Source organism: Apodemus sylvaticus, chromosome 2 (genome assembly GCF_947179515.1).
Source record: "Apodemus sylvaticus chromosome 2, mApoSyl1.1, whole genome shotgun sequence".
In the NCBI taxonomy this organism is placed as follows: Eukaryota; Metazoa; Chordata; class Mammalia; order Rodentia; family Muridae; genus Apodemus; species Apodemus sylvaticus.
This window is the reverse complement of record NC_067473.1, coordinates 42,229,091-42,253,125: the sequence shown is the minus strand read 5'-3', so window position 1 is coordinate 42,253,125 and position 24,035 is coordinate 42,229,091. Positions and strand designations below refer to the sequence as shown.

The window sequence follows — 24,035 nt, the reverse complement described above, 5'->3', positions numbered from 1 at the left end:
AGGGACCACTCCTCCTTTCTTCTTGTATCTCATTTGATGTGTGGATTATGTTTTGGGTATTCCAGTTTTCTAGGTTAATAACCACTTATTAGTGAGTGCATACCATGATTCACCTTTTGAGTCTGGGTTACCTCACTTAGTATGATGTTCTCTAGCTCCATCCATTTGCCTAAGAATTTCATGAATTCATTGTTTCTAATGGCTGAATAGTACTCCATTGTGTAGATATACCACATTTTTTGCATCCACTCTTCTGTTGAGGGATACCTGGGTTCTTTCCAGCATCTGGCAATTATAAATAGGGCTGCTATGAACATAGTAGAGCATGTATCCTTATTACATGGTGGGGAATCCTCTGGGTATATGCCCAGGAGTGGTATAGCAGGATCTTCTGGAAGTGAGGTGCCCAGTTTTCGGAGGAAACGCCAGACTGATTTCCAGAGTGGTTGTACCAATTTGCAACCCCACCAGCAGTGGAGGAGTGTTCCTCTTTCTCCACACCCTTGAGAGTACTTTTATAGTAGTGGTTTTGGGTATAAATATCAGAGATTAGTTGTATGTCTGTTCATTTAAAGTTTTCTCAAATTTGATTCTTATGTAGAACTTTTTAAATATATATAGTCTTCCTATATAATATAATAAATGATATATATTATATATATGGTATATAATTCTATAAGTTCTATTGCTCTAGAGAACCCTGACATATATGTATGTGTATATATATATACAAATATATATATATACATATATATATACATATATATAATATGGAATTACTTGAATGACTTATAGGCTGTAGACTGCCTACTCCAATGATATCTGTCTACCACTGGTAGGTCCAAGAATTCAGTACTTATTCAGTCCATGGGGCTGTATATCTCAGCTGGTATTCATTACCTGCTGGAATCATGAAGAAGTGGGCTCTAATGGCAGTGAAGGAATGGATGTGCCAGTGAAAGTCAGAGCAGGCAGGCCCAGAGAGCAAGCTTCCTTCTTCTACGTCCTGTATATAGGCTTCTAGCAGTTGTGACCCAGATTAAAGGTGGATCTTCTCAACTCAAAGGATCCAGATTAAAAATGGGTCTAGGCTACTATTTTGAGTGGGATGATGTAGCTTTGGAGGGCATAGGCCACAGTGGGGGAGAAGCATGAGGGCGCTGAGCATCTCAGTTTGTAGAATGATTGCACGGAAGGGACCACACACTTCCAGGAAGTGCAGAAGCCATCTCAAGATGAATGCAGTAAAACCCAAGAGGCCATGGAAGCTTCCTTGGCCCTAGAGAAGAACCTGGACCCGACCCTCTTGGATCTTCATTCCCTGGGTTCGGCCTGCACAGACCCTCATCTCTGACTTCTTGGAAACCCACTTCCTGGATGAGGCGGTGAAGAAGACAAGAAGATGGGCAACCACCTGACCAACCTCCAACCTCCATAAGCTGGCAGGGCCACAGCCAGTGCAAACTAGTGTCCCTCAGTCATCTCTGGGCAAGTGTCTCTTTCAGCAGCTTACTCTTAAGCATGACTAGCAGGCCCCTGGGGCTTCCAAGGGCTCCCTCCTCTGCTCTGCACCAGCCCGCCTCGGGACCTCCACCTGAATGAATCTCTCAAACCACTAGGCCGCTTTGTGACCGCCCTGGAGCCTTTCCCAAGTCTTGGACCAAGTAAAAATAAAGCTTTTGAAACAGGAAAAAAGAAAAAAACCCTACAACAACAAAAACCCAACCTAACCTAAACAACAACAACAACAAAAATGGGTCTTCCCACTTTAAAGGATTTAATTAAGAAAAAAAATTCCTCATAGCTGTATCCAGCTGCTCGGGTATTACTTAATACCGGATCTAGTCGAGTTAACAACTGAGAATAGCCATCACAGCATATTATGACGTCATGATTCATCTTCATGACGTTACTTCACCTTAGACATAAGCATGGTGATGCTACAGGGCATCCGAAGAACTCTGCCTACTGTTGTAGGCACCGGCAGCCTCTGCTTCCAGAGAGCATACTACTTAGTCAACTCTTTGTTGTGTCCTATCTGCCCCTGTTACAGACACTTAGGGATCTCCTGCTTCTGAGACTCAGATGCTGTCTGTGTTTTGAGCTCTCCTTTGATGCTAGAAAAAGCAAAAGCCCTTCATAACCCATGAATGTAGTAAATCCCAAAAGACCTTTGTCTTCCTTTGTTTGATTAATCCATTATTTCTTAAGGTTTAAGATTAAAAGATATAATTTTGTTTGTTTGTTTGTTAAATTTTCATGATGGGAATTGAACCCAAGTTCTCAGGTATGAGAGGCAAGTGCCAGAACTTGCCCAGTTTCGTGTCCAGTGCTGGCCAGATGGAGAGTAGCCCCACAGAGGATCTGTACAAGGACCAAGCTCACAGAGTGCCAGTACCCGTGGGATTTTGTTGTTTTCCTGCCTACATTCTTTGTTCCTCTCACAAACCCTCAGATCATCTTAATTTTTGCAAAGATTTATTATTAACTTTTTGTAGAAGAGCTAGCTGACTAAGCATTACTTCTTCATTGTTGGTAGTCAACAATGACTTTCTGTGACGTATTTTGTGACTGACAAAATGTCCCACCCTGTCCCATCTTCTTCTTTAAATATACCTATATGTTTAATGTGGTCAGTTCTGTAACCTGTAGTTTAAGTAAAAAGAAAAATACACAGACACATATTCCTAAACAACACAACTAGCTATTATATTTTGAAAAATAATTCCTCAAGCCACCAGCACAATGCTTGGTGCTTACTCATGTGAATGAATAAAATCACAGTGTTACATTTTCATGTTCTTAATTTTATTTTCAATTCGAGTTTATTTTCTAGAAATAGAATGAGCGATGGATAGCTAAAATAGATGAAGTCTGTTTTATAGACAGAGAAAAATCTAAAGACAGTAGGAGAAAGAGAGCCAAAGCAAATTGGGTGTTTCAAGGTCAACTTTCCTAGGAAGGTGAGGACAGGGAGCCAATAACACTCTGAGTTGACCCCCTCACCTTCCCTCACTCTATCCTTCCCTCCCTCCCTCTACTTCTCTTTCCATCCCTAATTGGAAATGGCAATTGAACCCAGGGTCTGTTAAATGGTAAGCATGTATTCTACCACTGAGCCTTTGGTCTGAGTTTCTTTGATCCTGTATTTTTGGGAGTTGAGCACAGTAGCGCAGCTTTCTGTTTGAAGATAAGGGATTGTAGTGTGTCTTCATTTTAGTAATGGGGGCCTAATACCCTGGCCTCCTGTGATTCTTGTTTAATATACACATACTATTGCCCTATAGTACAAAGGAGAGAAACATACAGAATCAATCTTTCTAGTGATAACTAATCAAGGTCACACAAGTAAGAAGCTTGAGATCAAACTTGGCACTGTATCCTCTCCTCTCTGAAACACATGCAAGGCTCGTGTTCTGTACCAATGTGAAGATTTACAGAGCAGATGTTTGATATTTGTGGGAAGAAATGATAAGTAATGGAGCAAGTCCAAGAGGGAACTGAAAAGAACCAAGTTAATTACCAAAGTGTAGTGTTGAGCAGATGGAAACCATTCTCTCTGGGAGTGAGTTTTCTTGATAAAGGAATCTGTGAAGATCTATCAAGAGTCCTTTGAGGAGCCCGTGGTTACATCTCATCGACAGAAGCTAAGATGTAAAATATCTGCTATAGTGTGTGGTAAAGGAAGTTGAAAACACAGGGAAGAGAGGATCTGGTGGGGTCAGGGCTATGCTGGGTTGCCATCTGGCTGCTGCCCAGAGGCATTACTAATGGAAGAGCAAATACAAAAGATTTGTGGCTACTTTTATAATAGTGGAGTTTGGGGTATAAACATCAGAGATGAGTTGCATATCTGCTCACTCAGTGGTTTCTCAGATTTGATTCGGAAGTACAAGATGAAAGCCGTATGAGAAAGAATGTGTGTTGACCCACAGTGAAGAAACAATATAATCAGGGTGTGCAGCCTCCAGAGAAGAAGCTTCAACAGTGCAAGCCAAGACCTTCATGGGCTTCATGGTTCTGGCTCTGGTCAGGGAAATTACTTAAGCTACTCTTTAGTTAGCTGTTTGATGAAAGTAGGGGGTGACTTTTTTCCCTCTCAGGATTTTTCTAGATGAATGCAATGTGTTTTGTGTACACCCACTCCTCTCTTCCTTCTAGCTCTCCCTGTCCTTTCCACCATCTTTAACTTTTAAAATACTTCAACATTTCCCTTTGACCTTTGGAGATAGATAAGAAAACTCGTAGTTTAAGAATGTAAACTGACATAGCTCATCTTTTTTGCTAACATTGTCATAAGAATCTTTCGTTGATATTAGCATGGAGGGTATTGATTTGAGTCAGATTGTTGCAGGGACTGAACCCCGTGCCTTTTGTCCTGTTTAATGAGTAAGTATTCTACTACTGAACCATACTATGAGTCCACACTTTGCCTGATTTTTTTTATTTATTTATGTACTTAATTATTTCTGTCTGGTTTTGTTTCTCTCTCTCTCTCTCTCTCTCTCTCTCTCTCTCTCTCTCTCTCTCTCTCTCTCTCTCTCTCTCTCTCTCTCCCTCTCTCTGTCTCTCTCTCTTGCTTGTTTGATTTTGAAACATAGTCTCGTATAGCCCAGGATGGCTTCAAATTCTTCTGTGGGTATAGCTGAGGCTCACCTTAAATTCCAAGTCCTCCTGCCTCTCTCCCTGCCAAGTGTTGAGACTATAACTCAGTGCCCCATTGCCAATTTTCTACATTCCCTTAAGATTTTTTCTCATGGCAATCTATTGTTTTGTGCATTTCACAGGATTTAAATCTGCTTTAGCCAATACTGACTCAAAATTTCTGAGTAAATAAATATGCACATCAATAGTATGCATTATACCTTAGATTGTGCCTACGATGCTTAAAATGCCACCTCCAACATTTTTCAGGGCACCACAGAGCATGCTATTGTTCTTTCTGTTTTCTTCTGGGACAGTTAGGAATGTAAACTTGGGTCTTCACTCAATTCTCTACCACTGATATATCCCTAGTCCTCTTTTTTTCCCTTATGTTTTAAGACTGGGTCTGGCTAAGTTGATCTGTCAGACCATGAACTTAATAAGCTCCTCCTGCCTCAGCCTCTACAGAAGTTGGGATTCAGGTCTGTACCATCCATCTTAGGGTATGTCATTATTCATAATAATTAACTGTATGATTGATCCCCAGTTTGAGACTCATTCCTCAATACTGTTCAGAAACTGCTTTTCAGTGCACAAGGCACTTCAGTATCAGTCAGTGATGCTTCAAGCTGGTGACATGGCTCAATAAAGGTCCTGCTGGACAAGCATGAGGAACTGAGTTCACTTCACAGCATCCATGTGATGTCAGCAATATATCTTTAATCCCAAGAGTAGGGAAGAGATGAATCCCTGGACCTCATTAGCTGGTCGGTCTGGCCAAATCAGTGAGCTCTGAGTTTAATGAGTGATTGTCTCAAAAACTAAAGTAGAGAATGGTTGAATATGACTTCTAGGCCAACCTCTGCACCCTTCATAATACATGTACAGACCTATGTAGATGTGCACACAAATGCAAAACAACAAACTTAAACAATACCTGTGACCTCTGGCTGATAAGCCATTTTCTGATTTTGGTTTCATGACACTGTAAGAGTATTGGAGTCATAGATTCTCCCAGCAGGGCTACAGTAGGGCTGCCCACAGTTGTCAGTCATTAAAACATTGCCTTCCTCTGCTGTAGATGGCTAAAATTTTACTTGAGCAAGTTTTGGCTTTATTGAGAATATAATGAAAGTTGTGTCTAAACCACTCAACTTTAGACAGTACTGAAGTCACAGAAGTCTTTTAATTTCCTGCAATGCAGTCTATAAGTTGCATTGTGTCTAAAAAAGACTGTCCACAACTTGAAATTGTAATTATTGGAGCTACTGGATGAGGAAGAAATGATTTCCATAATAATGTCACTTGATGCAGGATTGCCACAGATCTTCAATGGGTAAAACTCACTGTATCTGTGAACACAAAATGCAGGAAGGTACATCCCTGGGTTTGTTTGAAGCATCTAGAAGAGATAAAATGCTCTTTCTTCATCTCAAAACAGCTAAATCCATTTTAACTTCTATAAGCCATGAAGTCCCTTGTGGACCACTAGAGGAATATTCATTAGTTGGACAGGAGAGGTGGGTGTGCCAACCTGATCGATATATTCCAGCCCAAAGTGTGCCTTAGTCTGTCATAATCTCATGACACCTGCTTCCTGGTAGAAAACAAATAATATTCAGGATTTAAGAGAATAATGCAATTAACTACTTCTCCTGAATATATGATTTCTGAAGGAATCTAAGGTAGCTTACAGAAACTGGAATTCTCAAGTCACCGCAGTCCTACTCAGAACAACTGAGACATTGAATTGACCTAGGTCCCCATTAATAAATGAGCAGATAAAGAAAATGTAGTATGTGCACATAGTATTGTCCAACCTTAGGAGAATGGAATGACTTGTAATAAAGTTGATTAAACTGGAGATCATGATGTTAAACTACATAAGCTAGTTGCAGAAAAGTAAACCTTACATGTTCTCACTCCTGTAGAATCTGGATTTCTAAAAATTACATAAAATTATATGGAAGGCCAAGATTTATTTCTGTTTCTCATTTCTGTAACAAAATTCTTGACAAGAAATTTGAGGGAGGAAGTATGTATTTAGGTTCATGGTTTGAGGCGATGCTGTCTGTCATGTCCTGGAAGGCATGGTGACCAGAGAGTGAGACATTTGGTCATACTGTGTTCTGGGTCAGGTGGCTTCCTCCTTTCCCTGTTGTGTTAAGTCTAGCATCAGTCCAGGGCATGGTGCTGCCTGCATTCAAGGCGAGCTTTTCTTTCCACAAACACCTTCATAAATATGCCTGGTAGTGCACCGCCTGGCTGATCCCAAATCTAACCAAGTCAACCACAAAGATTAACCATGACAAGAACTGTTTGGGAGAAGGAAGGGAACCAGTGTCCGGGGAAGTAAAAAAGTAGGTAATGGGAATTAAATCTGATTAAAACATATTATCTATGCATATATGGACATACCACCAAGCTCATTACTTTGTATAATAAATAGCCATAAATTAAAATGCAGTTAAAAATGTTGCTCATGCACCGAAAGGGTTGCTTGGTTTAGGAAGTTTGTTATTAAAGAGCAGCAGTGCTAATGTCATTCCTTCAACCATTTATTAAGCACAACCACGTGCCAGCCTGTTTATTATAGGTTTGGGGGATATCAGACATTATTCTCAGTCTTCGCCTTCATGAGGTTACATTCTTAAGAAGGCAGGTAGATCACTAAACAAAATCAATGAAAACATGTGAGAGGAGAGGGATTTGCTATGGCAGAAAAGGCAGCTGCCTTAGTTCTAGGAGTTCATACTGCTGAGATGCAACATCATGGCCAAAAAGTAACTTGGAAAGGAAAGAGTTGATGTTACTTACACGTTCATCAAAAGAGGTCAGTGCGGGAACACGAGGTAGAGATTGATGCAGAGGCGGTGGAGGGTGCTGCTTACGGACTTGTTCCTCGTGTCTTGCTCAGTGCCACAAGCCCAGGGTGGCACTGCCCACAATAAGCTGGATCCTCCATATTTTCTATCAAGAAAATATGCCCCACAGGCCACAGGCCAGTCTGGTGGGGGGATACTTTCTCAATTTTAGCTCCTTCTTCCCAGACGACTCTGGCTTGTGTCAAATTGACTTTAGAGAGCCGGCCCAGTAGGTCTCACTGTAAAAGTGACAAGGGAGCAGAAGCCAGAAGGCAGAAGGCAGAAGGAAAACGAGGAGGCACGCTTTTCTGCTGCCGTGTGCTTTTCTGAATATGACAGAATCTTACCTCAGGTTTGAGATGTTGTTCAGTGATAGGGTGCTTTTATCATGCATACAGCCCCGGATTCAGTGCTTTCCCTTTTAGGTCTGGAGACAAAGGCTTTATAACCTCAGCCTCTGCGTTGATCATTTGGTAAGGTATTTTTTTCTTTGAGCGGCACCAAGTTAGGTCCCAGGGCTTCTTGAACAGCCAGTACCTTTTGGTTAAAGAAAACCAGCTATCACCCTACACATAGGCATTTTGATGAGCAGGCGTGCTGGAGGGTTTGCTTGCTGCTTGCTTCTGTGAAGTGCATAGGATTCTTTGTGAAGGAGGGCTGCCTCCTTAAGGCATCTGATGCAATGCTCGGCAGGCTGGGCCTAGAAGGTTGACAACCCCAAGGCAAGATGTAGGACCAACTGCTCTGAAGCACCAGCTGGGCCAAAGCAGCTAAATCCGAAAGCAGCATCCACCGTAGAGCACAGGATGAGGCTTTAGGTTGACTAGCTTTGGCTGTAGATCTAATAAAATAATCTGGTAGCTCATTATACTTTTATTATAAAAAATCCTTTATATGCCATTTCATATGACTTCTGTTCCATCAGAAGATGCTCAAAGAATTTAAGTAATTTAGCTATATAATCCCAGAAGCAGCTATGGGGCTTGGGATTTAAATCCTGATTGTGTGTCTCGAAGATCAGTTAATAATTTGCAGCCATTGAACCTTTATTACATAGCACCCGTTCTCTCCCTACTCTGCACTCATCAGAACAGCTCTTTTTGAACTCTGTGCCGTGACTTAAAACATCCCATTACTGTCTTCCTGCTCGGTAGTTAAATTTAATGGATTAAAACAATTCCCCCTTTTTTTCCTTGATGTAGATATTTTGCAGAAGAAAAAAAAAAAACCCTTTGTCAATTTTTCTCATTTCAATGGGTCTTTAAATATTACCTTTTAAAAAATCATAACAAACTGTGGCAGTTTTGCTAACCCAAATCATGCCATTGTTCAGAAATTAGTAAAAAAGCCCTTCTACAATACGAAGAATATTCTGTTAATTCAGGCTTCCCCTTGACTGTCTTCCAGTTGGAGATGGAAAAGCTCCAGCTCCAGGCCCTGGAACAGGAGCATAAGAAGCTGGCTGCCCACCTGGAGGAGGAGCGGGGCAAGAACAAACACGTGGTCCTGATGCTGGTGAAGGAATGTAAGCAGCTCTCGGGCAAAGTCATAGAGGAGGCGCAGAAGCTGGAGGAAGTCATGGGGAAACTGGAGGAGGAGAAGAAAAAGACAAGCGAGTTAGAAGACCAGCTCTCAGCCGAGAAGCAGAGAAGCGCCGGGATGGACGCTCAGCTGGAGAAACAGCTCTCGGAGTTTGACACGGAACGGGAGCAGCTGCGCGCCAAGCTCAGCCGAGAAGAAGCGCACACCAGCGACCTCAAAGAGGAGATCGACAAGATGAAGAAAATGATGGAGCAAACGAAGAAGGGAAATGATGGCAAGCCCGGCCTCTCCCTCCCACGGAAGACAAAAGATAAACGCCTGGCTTCCATATCTGTGGCAACGGAAGGGCCTGTGACAAGGTCTGTTGCTTGCCAGACGGATGTAGTGACAGAAAGCACTGACCCTGTGAAGAAGTTGCCTTTGACTGTGCCCATAAAGCCTTCCACAGGGAGCCCCCTAGTTTCCACAAACACAAAAGGGAATGTGGGCCCCAGCGCCCTGCTCATTAGACCAGGTATTGATAGGCAGGCCTCCCACGGTGATTTGGGTCCCTCTCCACCTACCACTCTACCGCCAAGTGCAAATAGAATTGAGGAAAATGGACCAAGCGCAGGCAATGCCCCTGATCTATCAAATAGCATACCCACAACTCCTAGTAGCACTGCCCCTGCTGCTGTTCAGACACCAGGCACAGCGCCCCAGAACCACACCCAAGCTCCTCCTGTGCACAGTTTACATTCGCCGTGTGCCAACACTCATCCAGGCCTCAACCCACGCGTCCAAGCAGCTAGATTTAGATTTCAGGGCAATGCAAACGACCCAGACCAGAATGGAAATAACACTCAAAGTCCTCCCTCAAGAGATGTCTCTCCTACGAGTCGTGACAACCTAGTAGCCAAGCAGCTAGCTCGGAATACTGTGACCCAAGCGCTGTCTAGATTTACCAGCCCTCAAGCAGGGGCTTCTTCAAGGCTCGGAGCAGCTCCAGGAGCGGACGCTGGCACCTGCCCTCCAGTTGGTCGAACCGGTTTAAAGACACCCGGGGCAGGCCGAGTTGACAGAGGAAATCCTCCTCCTATCCCTCCCAAAAAGCCAGGGCTCTCCCAAACTCCTTCTCCACCACACCCCCAACTGAGGGCCTCCAATGCTGGGGCCAAAGTTGATAACAAAATTGTGGTTTCACCTCCCTCCACTTTGCCACAAGGGACCAAGGTAGTAAATGAGGAGACCGTCTCAAAGTCATCCTCCCCTCAGCTGCCACCAAAACCTTCCATAGATTTAACTGTGGCCCCCGCAGGCTGTCCCGTTTCGGCCCTGGCCACGTCTCAGGTGGGTGCCTGGCCTGCTGAAACCCCTGGACTGAACCAACCCGCATGTTCAGACAGCTCCCTTGTCATTCCCGCCACCGTTGCCTTTTGCTCTTCCATAAACCCTGTTAGTGCCTCATCCCGTAGCCCCGGTGCCTCAGACAGCCTCTTGGTAACAGCATCAGGTAAAGGGATTGACATCTTATACCCTTTTGTAAAGAATGTGGCCTAGTCTCTGACCTATCTTAATTTCTTTTATATTGTCTTAAAACATTTTTAATACTCCCTTCACCCACTTCCTCATTTCGTTTCTTCTCTCTCTCTCTCCCTCTCCCCCTCCCTTCCCCCTCCCCTCCCTCTTCTTTCCCTTCCATTCCCCTTTCCCTCCCCCCCTCTCTCTCTCTTTCTTTCTCTCTCTGTTTCTCTCTCTCTTTCCTTTTTAATTTTTTTTTTTTTGAGTTTTCTTTTAGGCTCTGGGGTGATGCTAATTCAACTTGCTCTATGAATTGTGGCTTCATCATTTTAAGTGCTTTTCTTGAAAATAACCTGAAAATAGAGGTTTGAAGTCCAGGGAGGCCATTAATTTAGAGAGACTGGAACATTTCCAGGAAGGAAAGAGTATCCCTTCCTATTAAATATTTATCTCACAAGACCTAAATATTAATGGATCATCCTCAGTGCACTTTCAATTTGGTCCTTTTAGGATAGCATAAGAAAAATCCTACCAAGTCACTGTTTGTACAACTCAGATCAGCAGGTTGATGTGGTTTATTCTGTAATTAATAGATTCTGAAGGTTCCTATCAGTTTGGTATGAATGTCCCTTTCAAAAGACCATGAATATTTATAAATCTCAGTTACAAGCTTAGTTTATTTTTGAATGGCATGTACCTCTTTTGACAAAGTATTCTCTCCCAACACTTGAACCCAGATGGCTTCTACACCTCATGGAACATTAAAGTTTCTATTGCATGAGTGCATTAGTTGCTCAGTCTGGGAGTTCTGCAAAGCACTACATGTGGTCCCGGTTGTATATGGTTATGGAAGCATTGCTTTTTCATTATCATAGCTAAAGTAGATTCGTGGTTTGGGTCAGAGCTCTGCTGGCTCTCTGGAGCAGCCTGTGCTGCTCTCATCAGACATTGGGGATTGGCAGATCCTATTGGCTCTAAAGAGCAGAGATTTCAAAATGAAAGGGAAGTTTCAGTAGCATCACATTTAAAACTTAAAGCAAGGAGCACAGACTAAAGCCAGTGAAGGAGCTAAGTTTCTTCAGAGTGCTGGACTGCGTGCCTCTAATTCCAAGCTGTTCCCATTGAAATTCAGCTTTAGGGGAGGTTGTTTGTATTCTTGAGGGCAAAACTGAGAATCAGAAACAGCGTGCACTTTGGAGTTAATAGATCAGTGTTTGAGATGAGGCTCCATTGTCTATAACTGTGGTTTTGATGATCCTTTCCATCATGTACAAGTATCCTCTTCCTTAAGTGGGAGTTTATAGTGCTGAGGGAAGATGTCTGGAGGGAGGTTCAGAGATCATAACATATCAAGGCATGGCACTAAACTTGTGGCAGTATGACTAACCCCCACCTGAGTGGTAATGTTGCTTATAGCATGTATGAGAACTTGCTTTACAATTGATCTTACTGTCATTTTGTGATGTTAGAGGCATTTAAGGGTCTCTACTTTTCTCTCTAAAATGGTTGTATTGAGTTTGATATGTCTTGATATTGCTTGGGATTATGTTGGCTTTCCCACTAGTTAAACCTTCACTAAGAAGAGAGACATTTGGTACCATCCAGAACAATTCAAACATGGACTTTAAGACCTGTGGACTGCTGGAATGCATTGGCTCCAGAGTCATTTGGAGCCATGACAGGGCTCTGATGTAACTGTATAGACTGTGTGAAGATAACACTTCCCAGGGCAAATGAATGTTGTCAGCTGCTTTTGTTTTTAAGTACAAAACCATCTGTTTTTTTGATACCTTGAGGCTCTGCCAGCTGCTGCCTTGGTAGGCACCGTGGTCCAAGTCCAGCCGCACACACCCTTTAATAATCAACAGAGAAGCTTTAAAACAAGCATGTGTGACTACGGAGAAGTTAAGTTTTAAAAGATGACTGACTCCTAATCAGTTAAATATTTGCCCAAACAACCGTTTTATATTCAGTGGAATTCTGGATAAAAGAAGCCAGGACTCTTAAAAAAACAAAACAAAACAAAACAAAAACAAAACAAAAAAACAAAAACCACCTTCTACTTAAATCTGGGCGCCAAGGAGAAGTGAATAAGGTTTTGATGAAATGACAGCCATTGAAGATCTGTAAAGTCGGTTCCTTGTTTTCTGTTTTTCAGTTTTTCTAGTTTGGTCATAGTGTTCCCAGAACCGTAGGATGCCCTTTGGTGGAATAGCAGGACTCGGTCTGACTGATTATAAAGTGCGCCTCTTCAGGGCAGAAGGGTGGCACCGGAGGTCTTAGTCCTTTAGCAGGTGTTTAGGAGGCACCTCCTTATGTGCTCTGGTGGCACAGACAGTAGAGTGACACATGCTTGTATAATTACAGAGCTCAAGTTGGCGGTGTAGGCCATCCTAAGCTTCCCAAATTAGATAGTGTTTTACCTGCATTGCATTTAGCTTGTTCCAATTTTTCTTTTTCTTTTTTTTTAAAAAAGATTATTTTGGTGGTGCTGGAGATCAAATCCAGAGAGCCCTATACATGCTCAGCGAGTGCCCCACTACTGAGCTACACTGCAGATTTTGCCAAGGCATCCATTTCAGCTGGGAAGCACCAGAGATCCCTACCTCCTGCTCCTTCACCTGCCTGAAACTGAGCAAGCTTGTTCCTCTTCAGGTCCTAAGCCCGCCCATAGGAGGTCCTTTAATGTTCCACTGGCGCCATTGTAGTGGCTAGGACACAGCCGAGGAGGAGGGACAAGACTGTACCTGCCAGGTGCCCTCGCAGAGATCGGTTCCCCATTTCTTTGGTCACGTGAGCAGCAAATATTGAGCTGAATTTGAAAAGGCAAAATTGGTTTATCTCTGCCCTTTTGTAGTTGGGATCCCGGGGAGGAATTATTTGTAAGCTATTAGCTTTGCCATCCACAACTGAGTCCCAAGGTAAGATTATCTCCCTGCTGAAGGATGCTCTCACTTGTCCTCACGGTGGAGACTGTTTATTCCTCCTCACCCTGGGTCTCAGGCTCTTTCTCTTGAGATGCCACCTTCTGTCTGTTACAGTGAGGTGAGGTCCCAGAGGAAAGCTGGGGTGACAGAGGAGACTCATTTTTAATGGGTTGCTTTGTAAAGAGCACTAACTAGAGGCGACTCCATAGCAAATCATGAACTTTTAAAATAAGATTTTAAATTCTAAATGAATTAGAAATTCTTACCAACTTGTCAAAGGAACATATATATTCCAATGGTTACAGGGAGAAGGTTACAGCAGGAATCACTCAAGGCAAACCGAGTCCCCAAGCCCTTGTACATTTTCTTCTCTCTCTCTCTCTCTCTCTCTCTCTCTCTCTCTCTCTCTCCTTCCCTCCTTCCCTACCTCCCTCCCTTCCTTCCTTCCCTTCTTGTGGTTGTTTATTTCTTGTTATTATTATTTATTTTAAAAATTTCATTTCATTTGGTTAAGAATTGTTTTCCTTCCTGAAATATATTTTCTAAAGGATACTCGTGTATGATTGGCTTGAGTGCTAAATCGCAGAATAAGAATAAGAATGGTCTGGGCTGTGACCTTAACCCTCTCCACTCTCTGAAGCTGGTGCCAGAAGCTGCTCTCAGCTCCTCTTCCTCTGCCATTGCATGTCCCCACAGTCTTGTGGCCTGCTATGCAAATCCTCACCTTTACTAATGTTTGCCTCCAATGCTGCGCAGCCGAATGACATTCTAACATCCGTAGAGTAGCTGTGTGGATTCAGGTTTATTCTGTCCTTAACTAATGCAGTTAATCACATATTACCATTTCTCTCATGGTTGAGAATTTCAGATGAATACTAGTGTTGTGATGAGGTCTTTCTTTTATTTTCCCCATATTTGTAGCAGGAGTTACTAAAATTAATTGCGTTGGGAGACAATTGGAAATTATAGTAAAAATTTACTATTTAAAATGTAAGACCTTAATGTTAATAATAGTTACAAAACATTTTCTTCTGTGAAGATTTAAAAACCATTTTTTTTTTTCAGTCCTTCAAGGAAACTGATACAGCTTCCTTTGAGTCTGACTGGGAAAAATGACACTTTATGCCCTAATGATTAAGAACATTTTTGAATAAAGCCCTTTGACTTTCACATGAGTGGGGTCTTCCAGAAGTATATATACATAATTGAATGTTTCCATATAAGACAATTTGAAATATGTATTTGTATTGTCTCCCCCAAAGCCTAGAAATTTTTTTTTTTTAAAGAGCAAACTTCAGTATGTACACATTGGTATTCATAGAGGCATATCAGGAACCGAGATTCCTTGACTAAGACGTAAGGAAGAGATGAGTACGTGCGTGCGCATGTGTACATGTTTGCGTGCACGTGCGCATGTGCGTGTGTGTGTGTGTGTGTGTGTGTGTGTGTGTGTGTGTGTGTGTAGCATGAAGCAGATTCCCTCTCCATTCTTTGGGGGACAATAGTGTGATGCTTCCCTGGTGCCTGTGTTTGCTTTACAGTCAAGGTGTCCTACCTTGGTGTTTATAATTTTCTGTCTATCATCCATTTCTAATAAGTACTGATTTAATTTTTGTGGGCCTGTTTTTTTTGTTTGTTTGTTTTTAAGAAAATACAAAAGGTAAAATGTACCAGAGAGGAGCCTTCTTGTAAGTATGAAGTAAAAATACTACTTTTCTAAGAAGACCTAATCAATATGGATGGGGAAATATTATAAAGATTTGAGAAATATTGAATTTTATAAACATTTTAATTGTCCTTGCTATCCTGATATGATAAAACAATAAGTAACCCATGGATTCAAATCATTGGTTATAAAGATATAATTTTGAGTTTTCAATATTCTGTGAATTTCTATTTGCATAAATGGCCTCTCTTTGATTTGTTTCTATAAAGAATTTTTAATATTCTGAGAATCTTCTTTGATATGTACTTTAAATATATCCTGAAACAACTAAGGCCAAGAACTCATCATTAATCATGAGAAGTTAATATTACATTCATATCGGTATAACTAATACCTTGGTAGAGGGAAAAAAAAGTGTACCTCTTACCTTGCTGAAGGTAATATCTCATATATCCATGGAAAGTCTGCTTGAAAAATATATATGTGTAATGATTGGCAGCACTACTTAATAGTATTGGGGCTCATTCATTGTATTTAAGCCAAAAAGACATGATTACCAATTAAATAAACATTTGTACTTTACTGTTTTTTACAGCCTTTTGATCAAGGAAGGATTCAGAAAATTTTCCAGGCTATATGCAGCCGCCTTCACACTCTTAACAGATTCTCTCCTAAAGCTGCTAAATACTGATAAGAACTGTCTAACCATGATAACTCTTAAAATCTTTGTTAAAGCTCTATGATAGAGTGCCCTGCTTTGTTGGCCAATTTCAAGGGTTTGTTAGTCTTGCCGTGAAGATGGCAAAAGATGGTAGTTTTCAAAACTGTTACTGAACTCTGTGCTGTCATGCTATACAGCCAAATATATATTATATTTCTGTTACCTTTAAACACCCATTATTTGTTTATCAGATATGGAAATTTGAGGAATAGAACAAACTCCTTGATAGAGTAAGGTCCATTTCTTGTTCTATGCAAAATAATTATCTTAGAAACATTGTTGAAGAAACACTTTGAAGCTATGGTGAAGTGTCTTACACTTACTTTATTTACATTGCCATATCAGTATTGAAGTTAAGGTAACCTTTACATAATTTTAGGATTCAAAATGATTTTAAATTCTAAATAGAAATCTAAGTTTGTGAAGTGTAATAGCTGTCTTGGTTTCCTAAACCCAACTATTTTTGCAACTCTTTTTTTTTTTTTTAATGCCAAACTGACAACTAAAAATAACATGTCCCCATCAAGGTTAATTTAATTAGCACCAGATAGAAAGTCTGAAAATAACAGTATGGGTTTGTGCTAAGAAAGTATTAACAGATTGATAATGTTAGAAACCATGTAATCTTCTAGGGATACATGTTCATGTCTCTGTGTGTGTGATTCAACCAGGAATGGTAGTATCTGTTTCTTCTTCCTGCTCACTAACTAGGGTCACTTTAACCTACAGGCTGGTCACCCTCCCTAACCCCTTTGCTAATGAGTGGTGGTCCTGCCCCCCTGGCTGGCAGGCCCACCCTTCTTCAGCAAGCTGCTGCCCAGGGAAATGTCACTTTATTATCAATGCTGCTTAATGAAGAAGGACTGGACATAAATTACTCCTGTGAAGATGGCCATTCTGCCTTGTATTCTGCTGCTAAGAATGGACATACAGGTAAAAAGCCAAAACAAAACAAAACAAAACAAAAACCAACAATGTCTTAACATACTTGACAAAAGGATTGAAGATAAAACATGATTTAAATCACTGCTGTGAGCAAAAGGTCCACTTGGATTTCATTTTGTTTTAGTTTTTTAAAGGAGGAACAGAATGGGGATTTTTTTCATTAGTTTTAAAATCTTATGAATATTTAAGGACCTAAGGGATTATTAAATACAAGTTAGAATGGAACTTTCCATCTGAGGTCACTCTTGTTAGGACAAAGTAACCCTGATTTCTTTGGTGGGAATATCTGTTATGGGAGAAGCACATCTTCCAGGCTGTTAAGTTTAGGTGTCAAGTGCCTGCCACAGAGAGGTTTTACCAGTTAGAAAGAGTGGCCTTGTAATAACTTATAGTGATTTAGATTTTTTTTTTTTGAGAAGTGAAAACCTACTATAAATGGTATGTCAGAGAAGACTAAGAATTCTTTTTGCTCTTCTAAAATGCAAATCTTGTAGTTAAATATACTAAAACATGTGGTAACACAGAGAAGACATGGCTTGACCTCACATTCTAAGTTAATAGGGTATGTGCACTGTGGACTACTTCATGGTTAGCTCAGATAGACACAGTACTCTCCAGAGCTAAGACACAGTAGTTTTAAAGCACTATGGAATTCAACAGCACTGGGGGGCTGAGGGGGGATTTTCTTCACTGTAGAGAAATTAAATTTAGATCATGCAGTATTATTTATGATACTTCTCTGTTAGTGATGTTTGTGTCTCCTGTGGATTTCTGTGGACTTTCCTTGATCTTCAAGTAGCCAAGTGTAGGATGGCCCACATAGAAGTACTTTGATGATTAAATTAGCATTAATCACACAGTAAGAATGTAAGTATATAAATACAATTGGGTAACTGGATCTCTGATTCTCTGCCCCAAAACATTATTTTGAAGAAACTCTGGCTAAGAATTTATCAAAGTGTCTTTCTGGTATATGGTATTCCTTTTTACCCACAACAACTCTTCTCAAAATATTTTTTTCAAACCGTATCTTGGTGGCTTTGGAGATGCCCTGTGTTCAGGGAAAGAGATGGCTTTCCATGTGAAAGTCTGTGGTATGCCACACCTAGCAGGACAGAACTATCTGGTCAGTCTTTGCTGTTAGGTCCTCTGCGCAGTTTATAGGGAAGCTGGCTCATCATTGCATGAAATTAAAATGACCTCCTGCTAAAATTCCTTAGACTGTGTGCGATTGCTGCTGAATGCAGAAGCCCGAGTCGACGCTGCTGATAAAAATGGCTTCACACCCTTGTGCGTCGCAGCTGCTCAGGGACATTTTGAGTAAGTGATGTGCCTCATTCTTCTTTTCCTATGGAAGTGACCCCCATTTTTTATATTTGGCACAGATTTCACTCCCGCTAAGTATGTAAATGAGTGGTTAATATTCATTGACAAATCCACCAAACATCTTTGAGTGTACAAATGCAAAGCAGGACCTTGGATTTGTTCTTCATAATAGTTAAGTGCTGTATCTAAAGGACGTATGTTATGTGTCCAGTCTGTATATAACCCATATTGAGATGTGTACAGTCTGAACTATACATCAATGAACTTGCTTCTGGAAAAGGTCAACATTAGGGTAGCAATGGAGAACAAAGTAAGGAATGCTCAGAACTTTGTTTTTTCTTTTCTATAAAAGCTTTTGTTAGTGCTAACATTAAAAGAACATGGAATTATATCATTTACTAAAATCCTATTATTCTATGATAAGGTAAGTTATTTGATAGTCCCAAATGCTCATGTTTCTTCATTCACAATTAAGAGAAAAAATCAAAGCAAGGCTTTTGCAAACTGACTGTAGTTCACGTACAATGGGAACCTGTTAATTAATATGCACCTAACTTTAACAATGAGTTCTGAAGGAGCTTCAAAGTCATTAAATACAGGGATTTCTTTTTAAAAAAAATAAAACTCATAATAGTAGAACACAGCCGGATTGCTGTCCTGCCTGTGCTGAGCTGGCAACTTGTGAGGAATATATACCACTGCCATTTTTCAGCTCCATCTGTCCCCAGAGAAATGGTCTTGAACAAATTTCAGAATCCATGGCTTTTTGGATATAAGTCTTAGCCTTCAATGGCTGAGCCACTTCCCCAGCTCAAACTATACAATTCTTCAAATAAAGCTTTTTAGAATTCGCATCAGCACTGTTAATTATAAGCGTGTTCTACAGTACTCCGAAGGCAGCCTTCAGTGTCTAGTAACATTTGTCGCTTTTGTGTGTCTGTGATGCATCCCAGCAGCCTGGTTTCAATTTTGGAAAGCACAGGGGCTACATTTTGCTGTCACCTTCTGGTTGTATTCTGTGTCCCACCAAACAGATCTCTCCTCCTGGCCTGCGTTTCAGCCTCCGTAACCTCCATGTTACCAGGCCATCTGTAAGCTCCTTGCTTGGAGGATGTAACTGTCACAGAACAGAAGCATGGATAGTTTTGGAAGGAGGAACCCCGTGGAAATTCAGCAATCAGTAAATTTAAAGAACATGCTACACAAATACGTCAGTGTGTTACTTTAGGGAAAAAAAAAGCATATGCAAGCGAAATATCTATCTCTGTGTTGAACTAGTCACAAAGTCATAGTCTTGGTATTACCTCCTTTTCTTCTCGAAGTGTGTGTCTGTGTAGCTGTGTCCTCAGAAGCCAGCTACCACCCAAAGAAACAGCCTTTTCCATCTTTCATCCAAGGCAGCCCTTTGCCCAGCCCCCCTGCTCCTTCTTAGAGAGGAGGCACACGGCGCCCAGCTGTCTATGCTATTTATAATCATTTTCTTGAGTGAATAAAAAGAAAAATCAGAGAATGATTCAGCAGCCTCATGTTATTTTTGTTAAGGCAAAAAACCATTTTGAATTAGAAATAATGTGTATACCAAGTACGATTATAACATTTAATCTAACAAGTCAGACTTGTTCCAAGGACGACTCCTATAAGAGTTGGTAAGAAAGATCCTGAACTAGGTTTGAGCATTTATAAAGGAACAATTTTATGTTTTCATAAATTTTGAGACTAAAGTATAGTTTTTAGTCATATGAAAGTGATAGCTATGCAATACGGTTCATAATACCTAAATAAAATAATTGATATGTGTCAATATGCAGGCTTGTTCATGCATGTTATCTGGATTTAATATCTGGTCAGGGAGATATCTTATTTATATGTAACTAATCGTAATTCTATGTACAGATGTATAGACTTACTAACTGCATACAATGCCAACATTAATCACTCTGCTGCTGGAGGACAGACACCTCTGTACCTGGCCTGTAAAAATGGAAATAAGGAATGTATTAAACTCCTGCTGGAAGCTGGCACTGACCGGAGTATGAAAACCAGAGTAAGTACCCATTTGGGAGAGTGCTCCCTGACATGTTATTTATATTGAGTCTGAAAACAAGGCGTATAGGTTCAAAAATCTCAAGGTTGTGTATATTTACTATTGATGCAGATATATGACATGTGAACTCTTTTCTTTGTCATTATTCCCTATAAAAGGCAGTATAACTAATGGCGACATAGTGTTCTCACTGTAGACAACATTATAAGGAGGATGGAGAGGACTTGAGTGTGTGGAAGGATATGTATAGGCGCTCTGTAAACACTACAATGTCTTGTGTGAGGGATGTGTGCCTCTCTAGAAATTCAGAGGCCAGTGTGAAGAAGGGGCGTATAGCTTTGAAACTAGCTTTCCACAAACACTGAAGGACAACAGCACATGAAAACTGACACATTAGTTATGCTTTCGCTTTAAGGATCCTGAATTGGAAAGTGACTTCTGTTTGAGTCTCTGGCTTGCTAATTAAAAATGTAGTTCAGTTCATCTCATGAGTCATTCAAATTCTGAGGCTAAACCTAAAAAGGGGATTGTTGGTCCTTTTAGTATTTCAGAAGTAGAGAAGACAATGAATGTGTAAGTTTTTATTCATTGAATAAATACTATTCTTTGATGGTATTACATAATTTCTCTGACAAGAACCAATCATTAATTATCAATGTTAGCAAAGGTAACAAGGCTAGGTATGAGTATTTATTTTCCATTGCAAATTATTGTTAGAGCTTAAAAATAAGACAAATCTCCAGTATTATTTTTATTCAATTTCAAGTTTTTATTAAATTTTAGGTTTTTTTTTTAATTAAATTAAAGTTCTCATTGCGCATTGTATGGGTGTTTTGCTTGTAGGCTTGTCTAAACCACTTGCATGCCTGGTTCCCCTAGAGGATCTGACAATCTCCCCAGAGCCTCCTTTTAAAAAGAAAATCTGAAAAGAATAGTCTAGTTTCACAATTCTTTATTTTATATATTCTATCCAAGAAATATTTGGTGTTTGGATATATTCACTGCAAAATCTTATCTTACAGCTAGAAGATAAATGAATTTTGCATCGTCAAACTGAGGGAGTAGTTCAATATGGAAGGTTAAGCCACACCTGCTGAGAACACAAATCAGTGCCCTGAAGCTAGCTTTGTTGGGCTGAACAGATTGTTTAGACAATACAAAAACACACTGTATTATTGCTAAGTGACCTCAGGGGGATAATTATGTCTTATACCTTTTAATGGTCAGGTAGCAAAAGAAAGTGGAATGTCTGAAGGGGTTTTGTCTTGTCTTGTTCTTTCCTAGAAAGACTGTCTGGAATTTGCAAATTAGGAAGGTGATCAACACTTCTTCTCTGTGGCCTATGTAAAGGTCATCACCTGCAGAAGAAAATGGGCCTGCTATACCTGACTGCAAGGCAGATCATACCCTGCCCTAGTTAACTGCCTGTGTGGTCCTGTCTTGGCCAACTCAATTTTACTGGCATGAAATCCAGAGGTAGAGAAAAAGTCCTCAAGGGTCACCTTAGGAAAAGCCCATAATACTTAATACACATTGAGATGGTTCCTACTTATTGGCTAATTTTCTTAGCCTTTACAGTATCACTTAAAAACAAACAAACAAACAGTACAATGGTGTTGTATGCCTATAATTGCAGCACTTGGGAGGCAAAAAACAATATCAAGTTCTTGGCTATCAAGGGATGTATAGTGAGACCCTTTCTCAAAACACATATTAAACAAAAAAAGATTTACAGCTCTGAAATATATTTAATATAACAAATATGGAATCCTATATGAAAATGATCCTAAAATTGCAATAAAAGGGCAGAAAACCAAAACCCCAACACAAATCAATTATTTGATAAAAACTCTTTAAAGACAAAAGAGTTGTAGGCCAACCCACCTGTATATTAAAATGAAAGACTGTCAGAGATTTTTTTCCCCCTAGAACCATGCTTGTCAAATTTAAGTACAATCCTTTCCCTGCATGAGCATGATTGATAGACTGGTGGGTCTTCCCTATTAGAGGGTCAGGTTCACTTTATCTGGAGAGAGACTTGGGGGTCTGCACTTTTAACTAAGTCTCAAAGAATACTGAGGTTGCAGAACTGAGGACCATTGTTCTGAGCTTATGATAACTCAAGAAACCAGCTAAGTGGACAAAGGGGTAGTGCAGAGCAATGCTGACATTTTCATTCTAGAAAATGGTCTCAGTGATTTTAGTTGAACCAGTTTCTAAGTAAGTACTGATCGGAATCCCTCTACACTCAGTTCCTGAGGCGAGGCCCATAGATATCCAGTGGACCTATTGGGCTTTGCTTTTTCTGTGTTGCTACCTTTTCCTTTTTCCCTAGAATCTTTCCTTCTGGAATAATTGGCATTAAAATGTTCAGATCATTCCAGTTAGTAAAACTGTTTTGCTGCAGTGTTTTTCAGTACATTACTAACTATCTAATACCAATATTATTGCATAAATTTTAAAATCTCATTAGGATAAAGTTCACTAGAGTTATAAATAGTAAATTGAAATTCTGGTTGGATAAGCATTAATACTCAGGAGACTAGGCAGGACCTACTCACTCTAGAAGGTAACTGTTAGGTGAAAATGATTATTTATCAGCAAACATGAATCACAGTGGTAGGAATTAGTGTCACCAATAAAAGTCAGAGAACTTAAGTTCATCAGGAATATTCGGGAGTAGAGTGCTTCCATTCCCTGCTGCAGCGGCTCATGACCAAGAGAATTTAGAGTGGGACTTAAAATAACCCAGTTGTCATCATTAATGTTATTCTCAGCCTTTCCCACCTGGCCAATGTATTTTCAGGATGGCTGGACACCAATTCACGCAGCTGTGGACTCTGGTAATGTGGACAGCCTCAAGCTCCTGCTGTACCATGGAGTGCCAGCCCATGGAAGCTCTTTGAGTACAGAAGAGTCCAAGTCAGGCTTGTTCAGCTTGAATGCAGGAGAGAGCCCTACTGGCCCACCTAGGCCTGTGGTTCCTGCAGACCTAATCAACCTCGCTGACAAAGAAGGCTGGACTGCTGCCCACATTGCCGCCTCCAAAGGTTTCAAGGTGCGTCTGGTGGCATTGCCCAGTTGTAAATTGATGAGTGGCATAGTCATTTGTCATTGATCTGGTGTGTTTAGACTGAGTAAATAGAAATGGAGTAATACCTTTGCAAAAGGCCACGAGCTGCTGGAACAAACTGACACTCATTTCAATTCCAGAAGATATTTATGATCAGGAACATAAGAAAACTTTCCTCTTCTAAATCTTGTATTTATTTTATTTTTTAAATATTTTATTTATAAGGTGTAAAAGAGTAAATTCAAATATTTTATTTCATCTGCGTTAGGATGGAAAGGTGAATGTTAATATAACTAATTCATACTAGTTGCAGAGAGGAAGGATCAGATTGTAGCCTGCTTTCTTAGGCTCTTTTTATTAGGAACAGTTGTCTAGTAATACCAATAAGCTATTAGTATTAGGACACTCCTGATGGCTCAGACATGGCTAAGCATGTCAATGTCTGCAGAGAAGATATGTTCTTAGCTCTTAGGCCAGTGGTAAACACTCAAGCAGAAGATAAGGAGACAAACTCGAGTACAAGATGATGGTCCGACATCAGATCAACACCTCAATCTGTGATGTGGAAAACCGGAGATTATGTGTTTTAAAGAACAGGGCTTTAAGGGAGATTCACATTGGGAATGGTTCATTCTCAACGAGGTAGAAATCGTTTTGGTTCCTTGTAGACTACTGGAGAGAACAACTCAGGTAAAGGAAAAGTAAGAATAGAGACACAGAAGTACAGAGGAGGTGCCTAGCAGCCTCGAGTGAGCTAAGGGAAACAGGAATAAAATAATGCTG

General features: G+C 40.5%; 1 protein-coding gene across 2 annotated transcripts in view; it reads left to right on the top strand.

Moving 5' to 3' along the window:
* Positions 1-24,035, top strand: part of Cttnbp2 (cortactin binding protein 2) — a 152,905-nt gene that overhangs the window by 71,244 nt on the left and 57,626 nt on the right. The window contains exons 4-8 of one of the 2 annotated variants that reach the window (XM_052173270.1): positions 8,916-10,542; positions 16,594-16,797; positions 18,030-18,129; positions 20,029-20,179; positions 22,986-23,237. In XM_052173270.1, the coding sequence (XP_052029230.1) occupies positions 8,916-10,542; positions 16,594-16,797; positions 18,030-18,129; positions 20,029-20,179; positions 22,986-23,237 (2,334 nt within the window). Of the gene's footprint in view, positions 1-8,915; positions 10,543-16,593; positions 16,798-18,029; positions 18,130-20,028; positions 20,180-22,985; positions 23,238-24,035 lie in introns of those variants that run through there. The other variant, XM_052173271.1, reaches the window with a different exon arrangement.